The sequence below is a fragment of the Limulus polyphemus genome, unplaced genomic scaffold (genome assembly GCF_000517525.1).
Source record: "Limulus polyphemus unplaced genomic scaffold, Limulus_polyphemus-2.1.2 Scaffold3711, whole genome shotgun sequence".
NCBI lineage: Eukaryota > Metazoa > Arthropoda > Merostomata > Xiphosura > Limulidae > Limulus > Limulus polyphemus.
The window spans coordinates 1-18,997 of NW_013669321.1; the positions used below are offsets into that span (position 1 = coordinate 1).

The 18,997-nt window shown below is 31.5% G+C and overlaps 1 protein-coding gene across 1 annotated transcript in view; it reads left to right on the forward strand.

The window, feature by feature from the left end:
• Window positions 1–336: 336 nt before the first annotated feature.
• Window positions 337–18,997, forward strand: part of LOC106469892 (twitchin-like) — a gene marked incomplete at its 5' end in the record, with an annotated part of 114,304 nt that continues 95,643 nt past the window's right edge. The window contains 15 exons of the mRNA XM_013930413.1: window positions 337–618; window positions 1,052–1,351; window positions 2,475–2,777; window positions 4,536–4,811; window positions 5,226–5,429; window positions 6,512–6,607; window positions 8,876–9,178; window positions 10,178–10,459; window positions 10,848–11,147; window positions 12,882–13,184; window positions 13,438–13,719; window positions 13,850–14,026; window positions 16,760–16,882; window positions 17,616–17,915; window positions 18,120–18,401. Of these exons, the coding sequence (XP_013785867.1) occupies window positions 337–618; window positions 1,052–1,351; window positions 2,475–2,777; window positions 4,536–4,811; window positions 5,226–5,429; window positions 6,512–6,607; window positions 8,876–9,178; window positions 10,178–10,459; window positions 10,848–11,147; window positions 12,882–13,184; window positions 13,438–13,719; window positions 13,850–14,026; window positions 16,760–16,882; window positions 17,616–17,915; window positions 18,120–18,401 (3,813 nt within the window). The remainder of the gene's footprint in view (window positions 619–1,051; window positions 1,352–2,474; window positions 2,778–4,535; window positions 4,812–5,225; window positions 5,430–6,511; window positions 6,608–8,875; window positions 9,179–10,177; window positions 10,460–10,847; window positions 11,148–12,881; window positions 13,185–13,437; window positions 13,720–13,849; window positions 14,027–16,759; window positions 16,883–17,615; window positions 17,916–18,119; window positions 18,402–18,997) is intronic.

An 18,997-nucleotide genomic window follows, 5' to 3' on the forward strand; every position in this document is an offset into this window, starting at 1 on the left:
AACAATATATATATAGTCTGTATACTTTGTTTCATTATTAAACAATATATATAGTCTGTATACTTTGTTTCATTATTAAACAATATATATAGTCTGTATACTTTGTTTCATTATTAAACAATATATATATAGTCTGTATACTTTGTTTCATTATCAAACAATATATATATATAGTATGTATACTTTGTGTTCTGAATGTTGCAGTTTAAAATAACATGGTATAATTAGTTATGTAGTGATTAAGTCATCTTTATATTGTACTACATTTTTTAGTTTTCCTTTTGCCGTTTCATCCTTTTACAGTTTTCCTTCATTGTGTTTTATTTTAACTTTTAGTGGCTCCATACATTGATCGTACAAATCTTAAGAATATTGTGATACGTTCTGGTCAGACAGTGAGGTTTGATGTGGATGTTAAGGGTGAACCTCCACCGACCATTGCCTGGCTACATAGTGAACAACCAATCCAGCCATCGGACCATTTAAAAATAGAGACAGAAGATTACCACACTTTGTTTGTTCTTTCTAAAGCTAAAAGAAAAGATACTGGAAAATATACAATCACAGCAAATAATGATTCAGGAAAGGATGAAGTAACTGTGGAAGTCACAGTATTGAGTAAGTAATATTAAAGTATTATTATGAATATTAAATCTGAAAAATGTTTTAGAATATTGTGAAGTACAAAGTAAAAACATAAACTGGTGACTTTGGTTTTCATATCATAAGTGGAATACAAAGTATAAAACATGTACAACATCCTGATAATCAAGTTTTTCTGGTAAAATTTATTTTCAACATAAAATGTCTTTATTTTCACCAGAATAGTTAAGCTTTTATATCCTATAAAAATGTAATACAAGTATTAAAGAGTAAACCAGTACATTGAAACTTCAAGTAATAAAAATATTTCAAGTGTTTTTAATATACAATGTATTTGTATGTTACACATAAATAAAGAACATACAGTGTATGATAAAGGCAGAGATTTTCAATGATTGTTATATACACATTCAAAAGTTTTGGATTATTGTAAATCTTTGGACTCCAGGTAAACCTAGTAAGCCAAAGGGACCACTTGAAGTATCTGATGTACATGCTGAAGGTTGTAAACTGAAATGGGAGAAACCTGAAGATGATGGTGGAGAGCCAATTCAGCAGTATGCTATTGAGAAGATGGACACAGAAACTGGACGTTGGGTGCCTGTTATGACAACAAAAGAACCAGAAGCAGAGATTACTGGTTTAGTACCTGGGAAAGAATACAAGTTTAGGGTAAAAGCTGTGAATCCTGAAGGAGAATCTGAACCTCTAGAGACGGAAAAAGCAACTCTAGCAAAAAATCCATTTGGTTTGTTCAATTATGTTTATATGTAATAATTATTCATATATATTGATGCAATCAACTGATAACTCATTGAAATTAATTCTAAATATCTGAAAAGAAAATTGAGAATGAAAACAAATGACATTTATAACTATATATATATATATATATATATATATATTTATAAATCAATAGTTCTAAAGCTATCATATACACTAATTGTAAATGGGTGATTTTTTAATCAGCACTATAAAACAATAAAGATGAAATTAATATTAATTAGAAGTATTACACAGAGACTCAAAAATTTAAATTAAAATCAGTTAAAGGTTAGAAGTTGAGAGCATGAACCCACGACAACTCAACTTCTCCTGCCTTTCGCTGTCTGCAGCCAGTTGTGGGAAGGCAGTTACCCTTAATAATTAGATACAAGTTTAAAGTAGAAATAAACCACTGTAAGTTTCTACAGTGTAAAACTCTCAACTTCCACCCATTTTATGAGATGTACAAAAAGACAAAAACATTCTCATAGTAGGAATAGATCACTCTATATTTCTAGAAGATTCCAAACCTCTACCCTTTTATTTAATAATTACAAAATTATGTTAAACAGAACTAAAACCTTTAGTTTAATAGTTCTTAACTCCCCATCCTCCTCCCTTGTAGAAATTTTGGGTGGTTTATTTCTATTTCAAGGTTGTATCTAAATATTAAAAGTAACTGCCTTCCCACAACTGGCTGCAGACAGCAAAAGGCAGTAGGAGTTGATACGTTCAAGCACTCAACTCCTAACCCTTAACCGATTTTTCTCAGTTGCTGCTACTTTGCCATTACTGTCTGGATCTTGTGGTAGATGAAATATTTCTGACACGTTTGGATACTATGGCCACAGACTTTTAATGATGACAACATGGACTGGTAATGGAAAAATTAATTTTGACTCTCTTGAGTTGCTTTGTAATATTTTTGATTTATGTATATATGAAGCTTAAACTTTTTCACCTTCAGTTAATAGCTATGCAATATAAAATTGTGAGAATCGTGTTTACAATTAGAATTATGTGACACAGATACTTAAGTAAATACATATTATATATGTATATCAAACAAAGAGATTATTACTAACTTGTTTGTCCATAAAATTTAGATGAGCCAGGAAAACCAGGAAAGCCTTCTGCTAAAAACTGGGACAAACATTTTGTGGATTTGACTTGGGAGCCTCCCAAAAATGATGGTGGTGCTCCTATCACTAGTTATATTATAGAAAAGAAGGATAAATACAGTACTAAGTGGCAGAAGGTATCAGAAATCATTGGAGAAAAATGTGAAGCTCGTGCACCTGATCTTATTGAAAACATGGAGTATCAGTTCAGGGTTCGAGCTGTTAATAAAGCTGGACCTGGTAACCCTAGTGATCCATCAGATTTTGTTACTGCAAAGCCTCGATTTTGTAAGTTCAATTATTATGTATTTAATTGGATTAAACTCATAAAAAGTTTTGTATTGTTATTTATTTATTGTGATTTTACTTATATGTCTTGATTCCTCCTATTTTAATGACATAATTGATTCAGAAATTTTTCATTTTTTGACATTAATAGACGTTTTGCTTTTCAAATTTCATTTGTTTGAGAGTTGGAATTGTTGTTTGTGAAGAATATCTCAGTTCTCTGTTAGTTTAGCTTATGTGTGAAGTGATTGGTTAGTAATATTTTACTTAGGTACTAGATACCTCAACTCACTTAGCTTGCCAATTCACTGTTTTCTTTAATAATAAATAATGTCGTTTCTAAATTACATTTATTAATTCTTTCTTTACAAAACCTCTCTGAATACAATATTTTTATTGGCTGTTTTTTTTTTTTCAAGCCTAATACTGATTGCTTTTATTGAAGGAATTCATGAAAGTGTCATGTATAATTTTGCACATGTGAATATGCACTTATAACACTTATGTTTCCTTGATTCTGTGAAGAAAATGGTAAACTGTTAACATGTACATACAGTTCTGGCAGTGATCCAAACGTAGTTGTGTTGGTGTGAAAAAATGCTTTGTACTAAAAGAAATAAAATAACCTATAACACTTATAATATCAGCTTGTTCCTATGAAGAAAATAGAAAACTGTTAACATGCACATACAGTTCTGGCAGTGATCCAGACGTAGTTGTTTTGGTGTGAAAAAATGCTATGTACTAAAACAAATAAAATAACCTATAACACTTATAATATCAGCTTGTTTCTATGAAGAAAATAGAAAACTGTTAACATGCACATACAGTTCTGGCAGTGATCCAGACGTAGTTGTTTTGGTGTGAAAAAATGCTATGTACTAAAACAAATAAAATAACCTATAACACTTATAATATCAGCTTGTTTCTATGAAGAAAACAGAAAAATGAAAAACTGTTAACACATACATAGAGTTTTGGTGATGATCCAACTGTTGTTTTGTTGGCAAGAGAGTGAAAATATACTAAACATTTGAAATTTAAAAGTACTGTGTATTAAAAAATATGAAACAACCTATAAAACTTATAATGTTTCCTTGCTTCTACAAAAAAATAAAAAAACTGTTAACATGTACATATAATTATGTTGATCATCCTATTGTTGTGTTGGTATGAGTGGAACAATGGCAAAAGTTTGAAATTTAGCAGTGACGTTGATTGGTTGGCTTTGTTTTGGCCACATGGACAACAATGAGGCTTCACTTTAGCTAAAGTGTGTTATCTACAATAATAAAAGTTTAGATAAAATTATAGATATTTTATTCATTTAGTTTCTTTCCACATATAAAAAGCTGCTATTTAATCATAACTTTATTTGTTTCAACATGAAATCTTTTAGTTTCTTAGAATTTTGGTTAATTTGAAAATATTCTTTATTTATTCCGCCATGTTTCAATTTTTCTTAAGTTGATGGTTGTAGTATTTTCACAAATGTATGAATACATGATTTTGAAGTAGCATTAGGATGTAAAAATTGTTATTTAAAGTTAAATGTGTGTGTGTGATGATAACTTTGAGCAGCAGTTTGTTTTGTTGTTATTCTTAATGATTGTTATTTTGTTGATTTCTAAATTTCATTCTAATTTGTTAAAGCCCAGAACTTTTTTTATCTGGATATAAGCTACAAACCACTCAAACTCATGTGAATTTAGTTTTTTAATATATTAAAACTAATAGCATTTTTTTCCATTTCTTTAGTGGCTCCTAAAATTGAAAAAATGCGAGATGTTAAGATTCATGCTGGACAGACAGTTAAGTTCAATGTCAAGGTTATTGGGGAACCATTGCCTAAAAAGACTTGGTGTTTTGGTGAGACCATATTGAAGTCAGATGGCAACATTACAATTGACACTGATTCAGAGAAAGCCTTCTTGACTATCAGTAATGCTCAGCGCAAAGATTCAGGATGCTATAGCTTGAAAGCTGAAAATTCTTCAGGAAAAGATGAGGCCACTGCTGAAGTAACAGTTATAGGTGGGACAATCCCTTTTGTTGCAGTGAGAGAATTGGATTTTCAATAAATATTTTATATAAACTCTCAACTTAAGTAAAGTATTTAACACGATAAAAATATTCATGCTGTTCAAGCATTTTATGGATATGTTTCCTATATCAGTTTTTATCCTGGTAATAATTGTTGTGGTGGAATGTAATTTGCATAGCAAGTGGAATAATGATACCATACAATGCATGTGATGGAATAAATAATGAAATGTTTTAGTGATTCTGTACATCAAATTCTGAGTTAGGATTGTAAATACCTAAATTGATTCTAAAAACCTAACTTATGTACATTAAAGGCATATTATAGGTGAAATTAGTACTAGAAGAACAGAAGTTATTGAATAGACCATTGAAGTGTGTTTGAAAGCTATTTCAATGTTATAGATAAACCATCAACTCCAGAAGGTCCTTTGGAAATATCTGATGTCCATGCAGAAGGTTGTAAGCTGAAGTGGAAACCACCAAAAGATGATGGTGGAGAACCATTAGATCATTATGTGGTAGAGAAAATGGACACTGAATCTGGACGTTGGTTACCAGTTGGTCGTACTAGTAAACCAGAAATGGAAGTTAGTAACTTAACACCAGGTGTGTCTAATGATTCCAGTATTCTTTAAGAAGAGGGTGTGTTTGTTCATATGTTTTATTTTTTTGTTATACTTTACGCTGTATAAAAAATAATTTTATATTTCCATTAAAGTAACAGCTTATTAATGAATTATCAGACACAGAGTAGATTTGAAACATTTCAATGATCTGTAACTTCTTGTTGCATGAAAAGTTAGAGAGCTTTTGATTGAGGTGTTTAAGATTGTTAAAGGAATCAATAGTGTTGATGCATCATCTTTTTTTATATTTAATAATAATAATGGTAAGACTAGTGGACACAAATATACATTTGCCGTCTTCAGCTAAGATCTTTATTCTTCTAACAAGATGGTTGGCTTCTGGAACAGGTTGCCTTCAGATATAAGGGAGTTTAATGGAAAGCTTGATGAACATTTAAATGATAAGGGCTGAGTTTTGGTTTTTTGTAAGGGTTTAACTTAATTTAGTGGATAGGATAGCCTAGGTGGACCAAAAGATCCCTTGCTGTCCTTTAATGTTAAGTTATTAGAAGGGGATGATGTTTTGGCTTGATGTTTTGGTTTAACTTAATTTAGTGGATAGGATAGCCTAGGTGGACCAAAAGATCCCTTGCTGTCCTTTAATGTTAAGTTATTAGAAGGGGATGATGTTTTGGTTTAACTTAATTTAGTGGATAGGATAGCCTAGGTGGACCAAAAGATCCCTTGCTGTCCTTTAATGTTAAGTTATTAGAAGGGGGTGTAGTTGAAACCTGTTTTTTTTTTAAAACTAATTGTAATTTTTTTTTCGAATACATAGTTGTGTGTGCTGTTTGCTTTACAACTTTATTTTTGTACTGCATATGCTGAGATTCTGCTAAATTGTTTTGTATTTGAAAAGTAAATTTTACTTCAAGTGTTCAAGTAAGAGTTTTTGAATTATTATTAATGTCTAGTGACAAGTACATGAAATTATTTCAGTGTTTTCTTGTATTATTTACTTGAACTACTTTACACATACGTAAAATATTTGCTTCAAAACCTCTATTAACAATTTGCTGTACAACGTTTTTCTTGTAATTAAATCCAGTACTTTGTCCTTAGGACAAGAATATAAATTCAGAGTCAGAGCTGTTAACCCTGAAGGAGAATCTGAACCTCTGATGGCAGCAAAATCAATTATTGCTAAAGATCCATATGGTTTGTTGGGCAACTTGCTTCACTTTTCTTATCTATTTTTATTTTATTTTAATTTAGTTTTAATGTGTATTTAAAAATTTATTATTTTGAATAAACTGAACAGTTGCTTGTAATTTCTTTAAGGTATTATTGAACTTCAACATTTAAAGATACTTTGTTAATTTTTATTTGTGTGTTGCTTAAAGAGTCTGTGTTCAGGTTTAAGCAGCATTAATTAGGTTATTGCTACTTGATGCAATTAGCTAATCTATGGTCATTACACTCCAAATTTAGTTGATGTCATTTTTAGGAATATAATATTTTTTGCATTAGAAAACTACAATAAGATTTTCTAAGTATTCCAGATACTGTAACTGATTACATATTACTTTGAATAAGATCAAACTTGCATGTGGAAATATCAATGTAAGGAAAAGCTAACTTACAAGTTATAAATGTGTGAACAGAACAACTTGTAAAAATTGTATTTTAATTTTTAATGAACAATTTTGTTATAAAATTTCTGTTTATATTTTTAAATCATTACAGTCACAACCATAAACTGGTTTGGAGGAATATAGCAATGATTATATTTGTAAATCTGTAGAATCTTTGTACGTGATAACTAGAGTTCTAAACAGCATGTTTTAATCAAACTTCACTGGTAATTTCCTGTGGGGGTGGGGAAGAATGCTGATGCTTTTTGGGGTAAAAGGTCAAAATCATCATTTCAGAAAATAAAACTATGATTTCCGTGCATAGGAAAATATAACCACAAAACACAAAAAACTGTATTTATCAACAAAACAAAATATGAGTAACAGTTAGTGGGATCAAACACACACACACACACAAATTGTATTTATCAATACACAGGGGGATAAAACACACACAGAACAAACTATTTACAACAAAACAAAATAAGAGTAATGGCTAGGGGGATCAAACACACACACGAAAAATTGTATTTGTCACCAAAACAAAATAAGAGTAACAGTTAGGGAGATCAAAAACACGCACAAAATACTGTATTTATCAACAAAACAAAATAAGAGTAATGGCTATAGGGATCAGCCAATTTATTGGTGGCTATAATTTTAATTATTAATTCATATTTTAGGCTTCCACTGATATGAAGTTGTTGTTTATAATTATGTTATATTATGAAATTTCTGTGTGCTGTCAAATATATGTATTTGAAGACAGTAGTAATTTAGTGTGGTGCAAAAGAAACAGTAGTTATACAGCATTAATGATGATTGATATGAGTATCCTGCTATATCATTATGGGATAAATATATCAATAGTATAAATTCGTACTGGAAAAAGGCCAAGTTATTTGTATTGATACATAATTCAGGCATTTTTATTTAAAACTTAACTGATATTTTTGGAAATTAATTGTGACCACTGACTGAGTTTAGTTGGCAACTTATCAAATTTGAGGTAGTGAATAATATAATGGTCATTGTAATGTGCATTTCTTGTAGACCTAATAAAAGTGATTAAAGTTGTACTTGACAGCACATGTTTGTTTTAGCACTCTTCTTAATCTCACTGAAAGGGGCCAAAAGCCACCTGGAGGAATCACCTGTTTTAAGCAGTCACACCACTATGCAGTAGTATGTTGTCTGTCAGTCAGTCAGTAGACACTAAAATGACACCACATAAGAAATGTTTAACATTGTAGTTTGTACTATTGTGATATCAGTAAAATGTGTGTGTGCCATGAATCACGAGAAGAATTATGCACTCTGTAGGCTACAACACAGCATGACATATGAACTCCAAAACCAAGAAATAAAAATATTTGTTACTCCTAATTTTAGTTTTATTTACTCTTGAAACAGAACACTTTCAGGTTCCCTGTGGGAGTACCTCAATTTAGTTAGAAATTCAGCTCAATTTTTCATGTTTGTTACAACTCACAGCTAGGCCTTTTGTTTAACACCAGAACTCATCAGTTGGGTTGAACCTGTGGGAGTCTAAAGTAAATATTAAACTCTAGTTCTATGCAGTGCAAAACCTAACATAATGGAATGTAAAGAAAAAATATCTTTATTCAATCATGAGTTTAATCACTTGTGTTAGGTTGATAAAACCTTATTACTTCTCCAACCTTAGGAATTCTACATCAATGTATTTCTTTTAGAATACTGACTGCTAATCAGTAGTAATCTATGTCAGTTACCATTGTATCAATAAGCAGTTTATATTTTTTTATCTATTTTGAGGACTAAATGTATCTTTAAAATGTTTCATAACAGTCTTTTTATTTATTTAACAAAGACCCACCAGGTCAACCCGGAACACCTGAAGTTAAGGATTGGGATAAAGATCATGTGGATCTGAAGTGGACTCCACCAGTCAAAGATGGTGGTGCACCAATTAAAGGTTATGTCATTGAAAGGAAAGAGAAATTTGATACTCGCTGGATAAAAGCAGCAACAATTGATGGCAATGTTTGTGAGGGTCGTGTCCCAGATCTGATAACTGGTGATACTTACCAGTTCCGAGTTCGGGCTGTTAATGCTGCAGGGCCTGGTGAGCCAAGTGAAGCCACAAAACCAGTTGTTGCCAAGCCTAGAAAATGTAAGATATTGTTATTTCCATCAGCTTAAAATTAGTATGTTAATAATGTTTTTATGGACAGTGTTTAAAATCCAATAAAACAATTAGACAATTCTTATTATTGCATCATTACTAAAAAGTAGATTCAGTAAAGAAAGAAAGAAAAAAAAAACAATTTAAAACACAAAATAGACTAAAGCAGTTTCAGAAATGATTATTTTGACATATTCCAATGTGAATCACAATCATCTCCACTTATTTTGATTTGCCAGTAATGATCTTGCTAATGGGTAAAGCTGCTTTTATTCAGAATAGGTCACACACAAATGATAAAAGAGTAGCCCAAGAGTTGGTGGTGGGTGGAGATGACTAGCTTCCTTCCCTCTAGTCTTTCACTGCTAACTTAGGGACAGCTTGTGCAGATAGCTCTCATGCAGTTTTGTGCAAAATTCCAAATAAACCACATGACCTCCCCACCTCTGACAATGTATAAAGCCAGTGCTCACATGCCTACTCAGTTATATTAGATGTTTTTATTATATGTATGTGGTAGTATTAATTTTTATTAAATACCTATCTTATGTTAAATTTTTGCTGATATATTTTTAATGTTTGACAAGTCAATCAGTTATAAATGTTTTATGTATGGTTATCATTATTCTGTTTTGTAGTTGATATTTTAGTTTGTAGTTTCTTTATGTTTGACTTTACATCATAAAACAATTAATCTTTTATTTTATATTAGTAGCTTAGTCTGCTACTTCTAACACAGTGAATACCCAAACTTTTGAATAGATATTTCATGTATAATGAACAAAAAGTGTGTGAAATTAGCTGTGGTGTACCGAGACTCTCTTTTTGAAGAAGTGTTGTATTAAACAGATTTCCCTTTCTTATACCCATTCGTTGTGGTTGGGAAATATATGTCTCAGCTTCAGTGAAAGGGTTAACATTTATGATATTGTTTAACCATAGGAAGAAGTAAATTCATTTATAAAACTTTTACCTCTCTCTCTCTAGTGCCTCCTAGAATTGAACGTCGTTCTTTGAGACCAATCACTGTTAAGGCTGGCCAGCCCTTTGACTTTGATGTGAAGATTATTGGAGAACCTCCCCCAACTGTAACTTGGAAACTAAAGGACAAGCCTGTGACAGAAGGACCAAATATGACAATTACAAATGTCCCATATAACAGTAAGCTGGTCTGTGACAAATCCCTAAGGAAGGACTCTGGAATCTATCATATAATAGCAGTTAACCAGTATGGCCAAGATGAAGCTGAAGTGGAAGTAACAGTATTGGGTATGCAAAGTTTTACACTAATGTAGTATTGTGTGAAGGACTTTAAGATCTTCTGTTTTCTGTAATGTTACATAACCTATATTATACACTCATATAACTGACTGTGAAATCTATTATCAAGTGAAAATGAAATTTTGTGAATTTTTCAAAAGAATTTTAACATATATATATATATATATATATTTATGTATGGGTGGGGTGGGTCGGTGTGTGTGTGTTATGGATTAAAAGCTCTGTATGAAATTATTGTTTTACTTATACACTGAACAGATGTAAATTGAAATTGTTTTGATTCATCATTATTCTAAAAAACGTATTCAAAACTAAATTGATAATAATTGACAACTATATGACTTCATGAGGTTATTTAATTGATTAAATTTTTTAGCTAAACCAAGTAAGCCAGAAGGGCCCTTGGAAGTCAGTGACATTCACAAGAATGGATGTAAATTAAAATGGAACAAGCCGAAAGATGATGGAGGTGAACCCATCGATCACTATTTGATAGAAAAGCTTGACCCAGAAACTGGGTCCTGGGTACCTGTGGGTAAGAGCCATGTTCCTGAGATGGAAGTGACAGGGCTAACACCAGGAAAACCTCACCAGTTTCGAGTAAAAGCTGTCAACAAGGAGGGAGTATCAGAACCATTGGAGACAATCTCTCCTATTGTTCCCAAAGATCCTTATAGTGAGTTGGAAAAATACCCATTATATTCATAATTAGATTAGAGTATACCATAAAAATGCTTTTTTTTATCAGAGATTACAGAAACTGAATAGATGAGGTTTTGTTTTGTGAGTGGAATTAAGTATTAAATTGCAATTTAAAAGAAAATCTTGGAAGTATGAGAGTTGCCCACATAATTGAAAAAGCTTCAAGTCAACAGTATTAAAGAATTGTAAAATTTGATCAATAAATGCACAGCATAAAGTTCCTAAATAATTAAATCATCCATCTATGCTGTAATGGCTGTAAGTTGGTTTCTGATCAATAAATGCACAGCATAAAGTTCCTAAATAATTAAATCATCCATCTATGCTGTAATGGCTGTAAGTTGGTTTCCATAATAATTTAAAAAAAATTATTTTCTTATTGATCAAGATGTCTTAATTTAAACAATAAACCATAAATGTGATGAAATGAGTAAAGTTTGTTCTTACATCAGATTGGTGTTTTAAGTTTTTGAATGATTGGCTGAAATTAGAGTTTTAGAAAGTGTAAGTGAGTAGTTTCAGGATGAGTAGTTTCACATATGTAAGTAGTTTCATGATGAGTAGTTTCATGTTTATGAGTAGTTTAGTAGTTTCACATTTATGAGTAGTTTCATGTATGTGAGTAGTTTCATGATGAGTAGTTTCACGTTTATGAGTAGTTTCATGTATGTGTGTAGTTTCATGTTTATGAGTAGTTTCTTGTATATGAGTTGTTTCATGATGAGTAGTTTCATGTATGTGAGTAGTTTCATGATGAGTAGTTTCACGTTTATGAGTAGTTTCATGATGAGTAGTTTCATGTATGTGAGTAGTTTCATGATGAGTAGTTTCACGTTTATGAGTAGTTTCATGTATGTGAGTAGTTTCATGTATGTGAGTAGTTTCATGTTTATGAATAGTTTCTTGTGTGTGAGTAGTTTCACGTTTATGAGTAGTTTCATGTAAGTGAGTAGTTTCACATTTATGAGTAGTTTCATGTTTGTGAGTAGTTCCATGTGTGTGAGTAGTTTCATGATATTCTTATTTGTATATTCTTTGATAACTTGTATTTGGCAGAAGATTGTTTATATATATCACTATACCATTCCCTTCTGAAATATTCATTGAGACTATCCAACTGATATAACTCCACGGCAGTTTTGTATAGTATATTCATTAATGTGACTTAATTTGTTTTATATTAATCTATAAAACTGAAACTAGTGAGAAATCTGAAAAAAAATCTTAAAAACACTTTCTGGAATGAAAGAAGAGAACATTTCTTTGTAAGCATACAGTTCCCACCAAACAATAAAACATTCTATCAAAATTGATATAAAGCTCTGTTCATGACATTCCTTACCAGTGAAACTAATGCACATACAGTTCACATTTGATAGCTTTGAATCGATATGGTAATGTTATATTATGAATAAGACAGTAGAGCCCTGGTCACCTTCATTCTCTGAAATATATTTTATTATGAGTAATATTACAATTACTTTTTTGTATTTTGTGCATAAATTTACGTGTAGTGACTGTGCTTGACCTTAAGAAGTTTGATTGCAAAGTGGAAATATAATTACATTTAATAGTGGACATTTCTGTGGACTTTGGATATCAGAAGAAATCATAGTATTGGAACCTATCAGAGTCCAGAGTAAATGTTAATTCTGTATTATGAAAATCAGAAAAAAAGACTGATTTTTTAAACTGTTAATAACACCAGATCCTCCTGGAGAACCAGGGTGTCCTGAAGCAACAGATTGGAACAAAGACCATGTTGATCTGAAGTGGAAGCCTCCGGATAAGGATGGTGGTGCTCCCATTTCTCGTTATATCATTGAAAAGAAAAAGAAAGGCAGCCCTACATGGGAGAAAGCTGCTGAAGTACCAGGAGATCAATGTAAAGGAACTGCTCCTTTCCTGGAAGAAGGAAAAGAGTACGAGTTCCGTGTGATTGCAGTTAATAAGGCTGGACCTGGAGAGCCTAGTAAAGCTTCAAAACCAGTTATTGCAAAACCTCGCTTGTGTAAGTTTTTTCTTAGATTATGCTAATATAAGATGATTGTGTTGCTGTAAAATGAAAAATAAATATTTTGCTTAAGCAGGAAAGTGATAATTTTTTGCCACGGAAACAAAATAAATTTTTAAAATGAACTTAACTGTAGACAATGTCTATCTACTTTGCTTTTTAAAGTGTAGCATTAATGTCTCAGTACTTTCAGTTTACTGCACAACTACATATTTATTATTGACATTCCTTATGCATTTCTTGTTTTCAGTGGCTCCAAGCATTGACCGAAAAAATTTGAAAGATATGACAATTAAAGCAGGACTTCCAATCAAATTTGATGTCAGTGTCTCTGGTGAGCCACCTCCAACAGTTTCTTGGAACCTGAATGGTGATATTCTTAAACCTGATAATCATAGAGAAATTGAAAATGTAGACTACAATAGTAAGCTGACTGTTCGCCGTACTACTCGAGCTGACTGTGGAGAATACACAATTCTGGCTGTTAATAGTTCAGGAAAAGATTCTGCAGTTGTTAAGGTTACAATTGTTGGTAAGTATTAAGAACCCAGTAATATCTTATTCTTTAGAAATTAAATGTTTAATTCTATTTGGGGTAAAAAAAAAAATTAGACATTATGGTTTATTCATTGGAATTTTAATTTAATTTCTATTTCTTGTAGACAAACCAACTCCTCCTGAAGGACCTCTTGAAGTTTCTGATGTTCATAAAGAAGGCTGCAAGTTGAAGTGGAAACGACCTAAAGATGATGGTGGTGTGCCACTAGAAGGCTATGAAGTAGAGAAGATGGATTCTGACTCTGGTGTCTGGGTTCCTGTTGGAAAGACGAAGGAACCAGGTAACGAAACATGCCACATCATGTGGAATCTTTTACTCGAGAGATTAAAAATCTTTTTTGAACTTGTGTAACAGAATTTGGCTTAGTGACCTCATGAGACATTGAGATATTTTACAAATCATGTGTCTAAAAAGTTATCAAATAACTGTTAATTAAACAGTGGATATATTTAGGTCTGAAGTGCACTTTATACTAATACATAAAACTAGTTTCTTGAAAACTCCAGGAAGGTAGTATTGAAAATATTGTGTGATTATTTAAGCAATGCAATATTAATTTTCTTAATACAGATCTAGTTTTGTCCTGTCGGAGAAGCAGACACTTGATGACATATCAATACCACCACTATTGGACTTTGTTATTTTAGTGTCAGTGTCTAAAATTAACATTTTATTTGTATAACTTTTTTCTAAAACTGTGCATATATACAATCATTTTGTTGAACATTTTGAAATCATCATTAAAAGTACTTTAAAGTGTACAATTTTATTGGATAGTCAACATGGTTTCACTAAGGTTTTGTTTATTTGGATTTTCAGAAAGCATCTGACAAGGTGCCACATAAAAGGCTGGTAAAAATCTTATCTCTATAGGTGTGGGGGATAAGTTAGCAAATTGGGTAGAAGAGTGGTTGGATGGAAGAAAGCAGAGGGTTGTTATAAATAGACATCATTCAAACTGGATTAATGTTACAAGTGGGGTACCTCAGGACTCAGTCTTAGGACCTTTTGCTCTTTTCGATTTACATCAGTGATATAGCTGAAAGAATGGTCAATAAATTACTTAAATTTGCAGATGATATTAATGTCTTGGGTGTTGCTAATTAGTTGTGAAGAGGATACTGCTGCTTTACAAAAGGATTTAGATCATTTAGTGAGTTGTGTGAATAAATGGAAAATTGGTTTTAATTATAACAAGTGCAAGATAATGATGTGGGTTATCATGATTTGAATGGGAATAATTTTAACAGTGTCATGAAAGAAAGGGATCTTGATGTAATGATTGATCAGTCTCTTCCAAGCAGTGTGCTGTTGCTAGTGGTAGAGCAAATAGGTCTTTTGGTTGTATGTATAGAAATATTGAATACAAGTCTAAAGAGTTTATAATTTCCTTGTATAGGTCACTGGTTAGGCCACATTTGGAATATTGTGTTCAGTCTTGGGCTCCTTACCTTAGGAAGGAAAGGAATTAGAGGAAGGATAATAAGATTATTTCTGGGGTGGAAAGGTTAAGATCTCTCAAATTGTTTTCTCTTGAAAAAAGAAGAATTAGGGGGGGATCTGATTGAGGTGTTTAAGATTGTAAAGGGAACTGATAGTGTTGATGCATCATCGTTTTTATCATTCTTAATAGTGAGAATAGTAGGACTAGGGGACACAAATATAAATTTTGGCAGGATAAGAATCATCTTCAACTTTTTTTTTCTAACAAGGTAGTTTGCCTTTGGAATAGCTTACCTTTAAATGTTGTGGAGGCAGTAAATTTAAGTAAGTTTAAGGGAAGGCTTGATAAATATATGAATGAGAAGGGCTAGCTTTGATGTTTTTTAATAGTTTTATTTTAGTTTATTGGATGGAAAAGCCTAGCTGGACCAATAATTCCTTAAATAACTTTATTCAGTTATGTACCAGCTGCCCAGTGTCGGCTAACAATACGAAGAATTAAATTGCGGCCCTATTCTACAGTTCTTCAAATACCTATAGAATGATAGGTTTTTTTATGTGTGTAAAACACTTAAATACACCATTTCGATACCTCACTACTATAAAGGCTTCATTTGGTCTGAAGTTTCGTTGGTAGTGTCCAAGGTCACTGATGAGGAGTGGAATTCTATGAAACTAGTTTGGCTCACCCACCCAATGAAAGAATAGACCATTCCAAGCTTTTACTTGTTGTTAAACAAATGTTTAAACAACTCTATTCAATAAGTCCCTTGTTGTCCCTAAATATTATTGTATGTTATCTATGAGTTAGCTGGCAGTAAAGTCAGCAGGCTTCTAATTTGTTAATTCTACCTATTTTAGTTAAAACTGGTCATACCAAAGTTAATCAAGTTATTGTATTTTGTACTGTAGAATTACATGTTCTTATTGTTTACAAGTGGTATGCAAGTTAATCCATATTAATAATTAGCTATAGGAAAAACCTATGAATTTTCTGTACAGTTACTTTCAGGTCAGGAAAGATTACAGCAATGAGTGTTTATGCCTCGTAATTGTGTAATAAATTTGTTGTTGATATAATATGAACTTAATGATAATTTTTTATTGTTACTTTACTAAAATTTCTTTTCTTTATCTGAAACTACCTTGTTGAGATTCTAATTACTTTGTAAGTAACCATGTGATCACAATATTCTATATGGAATGAGGTTTTGCCAGATAATAACCACACAATAGGAAACATATCAAATTTGTATTGACAAGTTAAAATAGATTTTTAACTTTTAATTAAAAGATATTATCTAATACTGTAAGATAATAAGTCAGGCATAATATAACAAAAACCTTAACTTAAGACTTGCAATGTATTTATTTGTAAAATAAATGTATGACATACAGACACATACAATAAAACAAAATCATTAAGTTAAAGCCTTTGATTTAGTGCACATAACTTAAGACTTGCAATGTATTTATTTGTAAAATAAATGTATGACATACAGACACATACAATAAAACCAAATCATTAAATTAAAGATGAGATTATGTAGTGTCACTGCTTACATTTTAGGTATGGATGTAACGGGTCTTACACCAGGCAAGGACTACAAGTTCAGAGTTAGGGCTTTGAATAAAGAAGGTGAATCAGAGCCATTAGAAACAGAAAAAGCCATTACAGCAAAGAACCCGTATGGTATGTTTCATGAGGCGTCTGTGGTTGTGTTTTCATAAGTGTATCAGTTTTTTTTGTATTTATTAAAATCAGACAAAGAACAATTCTTTTTAATGTGATAACAGAGTACGTTTCAACATAGAGCAATTAAATTGTTTAATGACTCATTTACGCAATGTGGACAAACTAAGCTTATGATAAATATAGAATATTTAAAAATGTTAGCCATTCATTCAAAGAATACAACAAAATTAATATATTATTAATGGTTCAGTACATACAAGAATTTTATTTATTTCTACACATTATTCATGCATATATTAAATAAGATCGGTTGAATTGTTAAAAGACATTATTAAGAGAATATAGATATGAAATAATTAAATCTTTAAAAGTTATTTAAGCGAAAACATAATAATCCAAATGCTTAACAGTTTAATGACATACCCCAAGAATTAAAATATTTAACAACTTATGTAGGTAACACAGTGATATAAGTATTAGACATTTTATTTAGAAAAAGTAAAATTTATGTAATATTTATTCACTATTGTATTTTTTTTTATAAACGTTTCTTAGATGTTTTTGTATTATTTATTATTGTATTTTTAGTTTGGCTTTGTTGTTATTTTGACTTTTTTATTTTATTTTTGTTTTCTATGCATTAGAAAGTATAGATTTTCTTGAGTTGATTTTTTTAAATGTTCTGTTTTGGTACTTTGATAACATATTTGTATTTTTCTTTTATTTACAGATGAACCAAGTCAACCAGGAAAACCAGAAGTGACAGACTGGGACAAAGACCATGTAGATATTAAGTGGACACCACCTGAAAATGATGGAGGATCACCTATTACTGGCTATGTTGTAGAAAAGAAAGACAAGTTTGGTGACTGGGAGAAAGCACTGGAAGTTCCAGCAACTCAAACTAATGCCACTGTTCCAGATTTGATGCAAGGTCAACCATACGAGTTTCGTGTTCGTGCTGTTAATAAGGCTGGTCCAGGTGTACCTAGTGAAGCAAGTGCTCCTGTTGTTACAAAACCAAGACGATGTAAGTGATTTTCTTTTACTAAAACTTACATATCCCTTGCTCCTTTTTCACCAACTTGAAATAGAGTAATTCATCAGTTCTTAAGCTTTCATTTAATAATACATTTTTCATTAAAAAACAATAGATACTACATCCCCCCCTTTCTAAATGTATCTTTTATTAATCTTTAAATAATAATGAAAATCATGCTCTTTGTTTTTATAGTGCCACCCAAGATTGACCGAACTAGTCTTTACAAAGTTCGAATCAAAGCAGGACAGTCCTTCAATTTTGATGTGAATGTAGTCGGTGAGCCAGCACCAGAAGTGACTTGGAAACTACGAAACAGGAATGTGACATCCTCAGACCGTATCAAAGTGATAAATGAACCAAATAACACTAAACTCTCTGTACGTCAGGCTAGACGGGAAGACTGTGGAACTTACACTATCACTGCAGTCAATGAACATGGAAAAGATGAAGCTCAAGTAGAAGTAGTAGTCCTTGGTGAGTAATAGGAATATAAGTTTGTTTTGTAATTCATATATATATATATATATATATTATTTTTTTTTACCCTGGGTACATGTATGCCTTTCAAAAGGATATTTAATTATAGAATAAGCATTAGTCTTAATTATTAGAGCCATTTACTCTTTAAGTGGGGGATAAGTTAGCAGATTGGATAGAAGAATGGCTGGATGGAAGAAAGCAGAGGGTTGTTTCAAATGGAGTTCAGTCAAACTAGATTAATGTCAGAAGTGGGGTACCTCAGGGCTCAGTTTTAGGACCTTTTCTCTTTTTGATTTACATCAATGACATGGATGAAAGAATAGTCAATAAATTACTTAAATTTGCAGATGTTATTAAGGTCTTGGGTGTTGCTAGCTGTGAAAAGGATGCTGCTGATTTACAAGAGGATTTAGATCATTTAGTGAGTTGGGCAAATAAATGGTAGATGGGTTTTAATTATAATAAATGCAAGATAATGCATGTGGCTTATCATAATTTGAATTATAATTATAATTTGGATGGGAATAACCTTAACAGTTTCATGAAGGTAAGAGATCTTGGTGTAATAGTCGATCAGTCTCTAAAAGCTA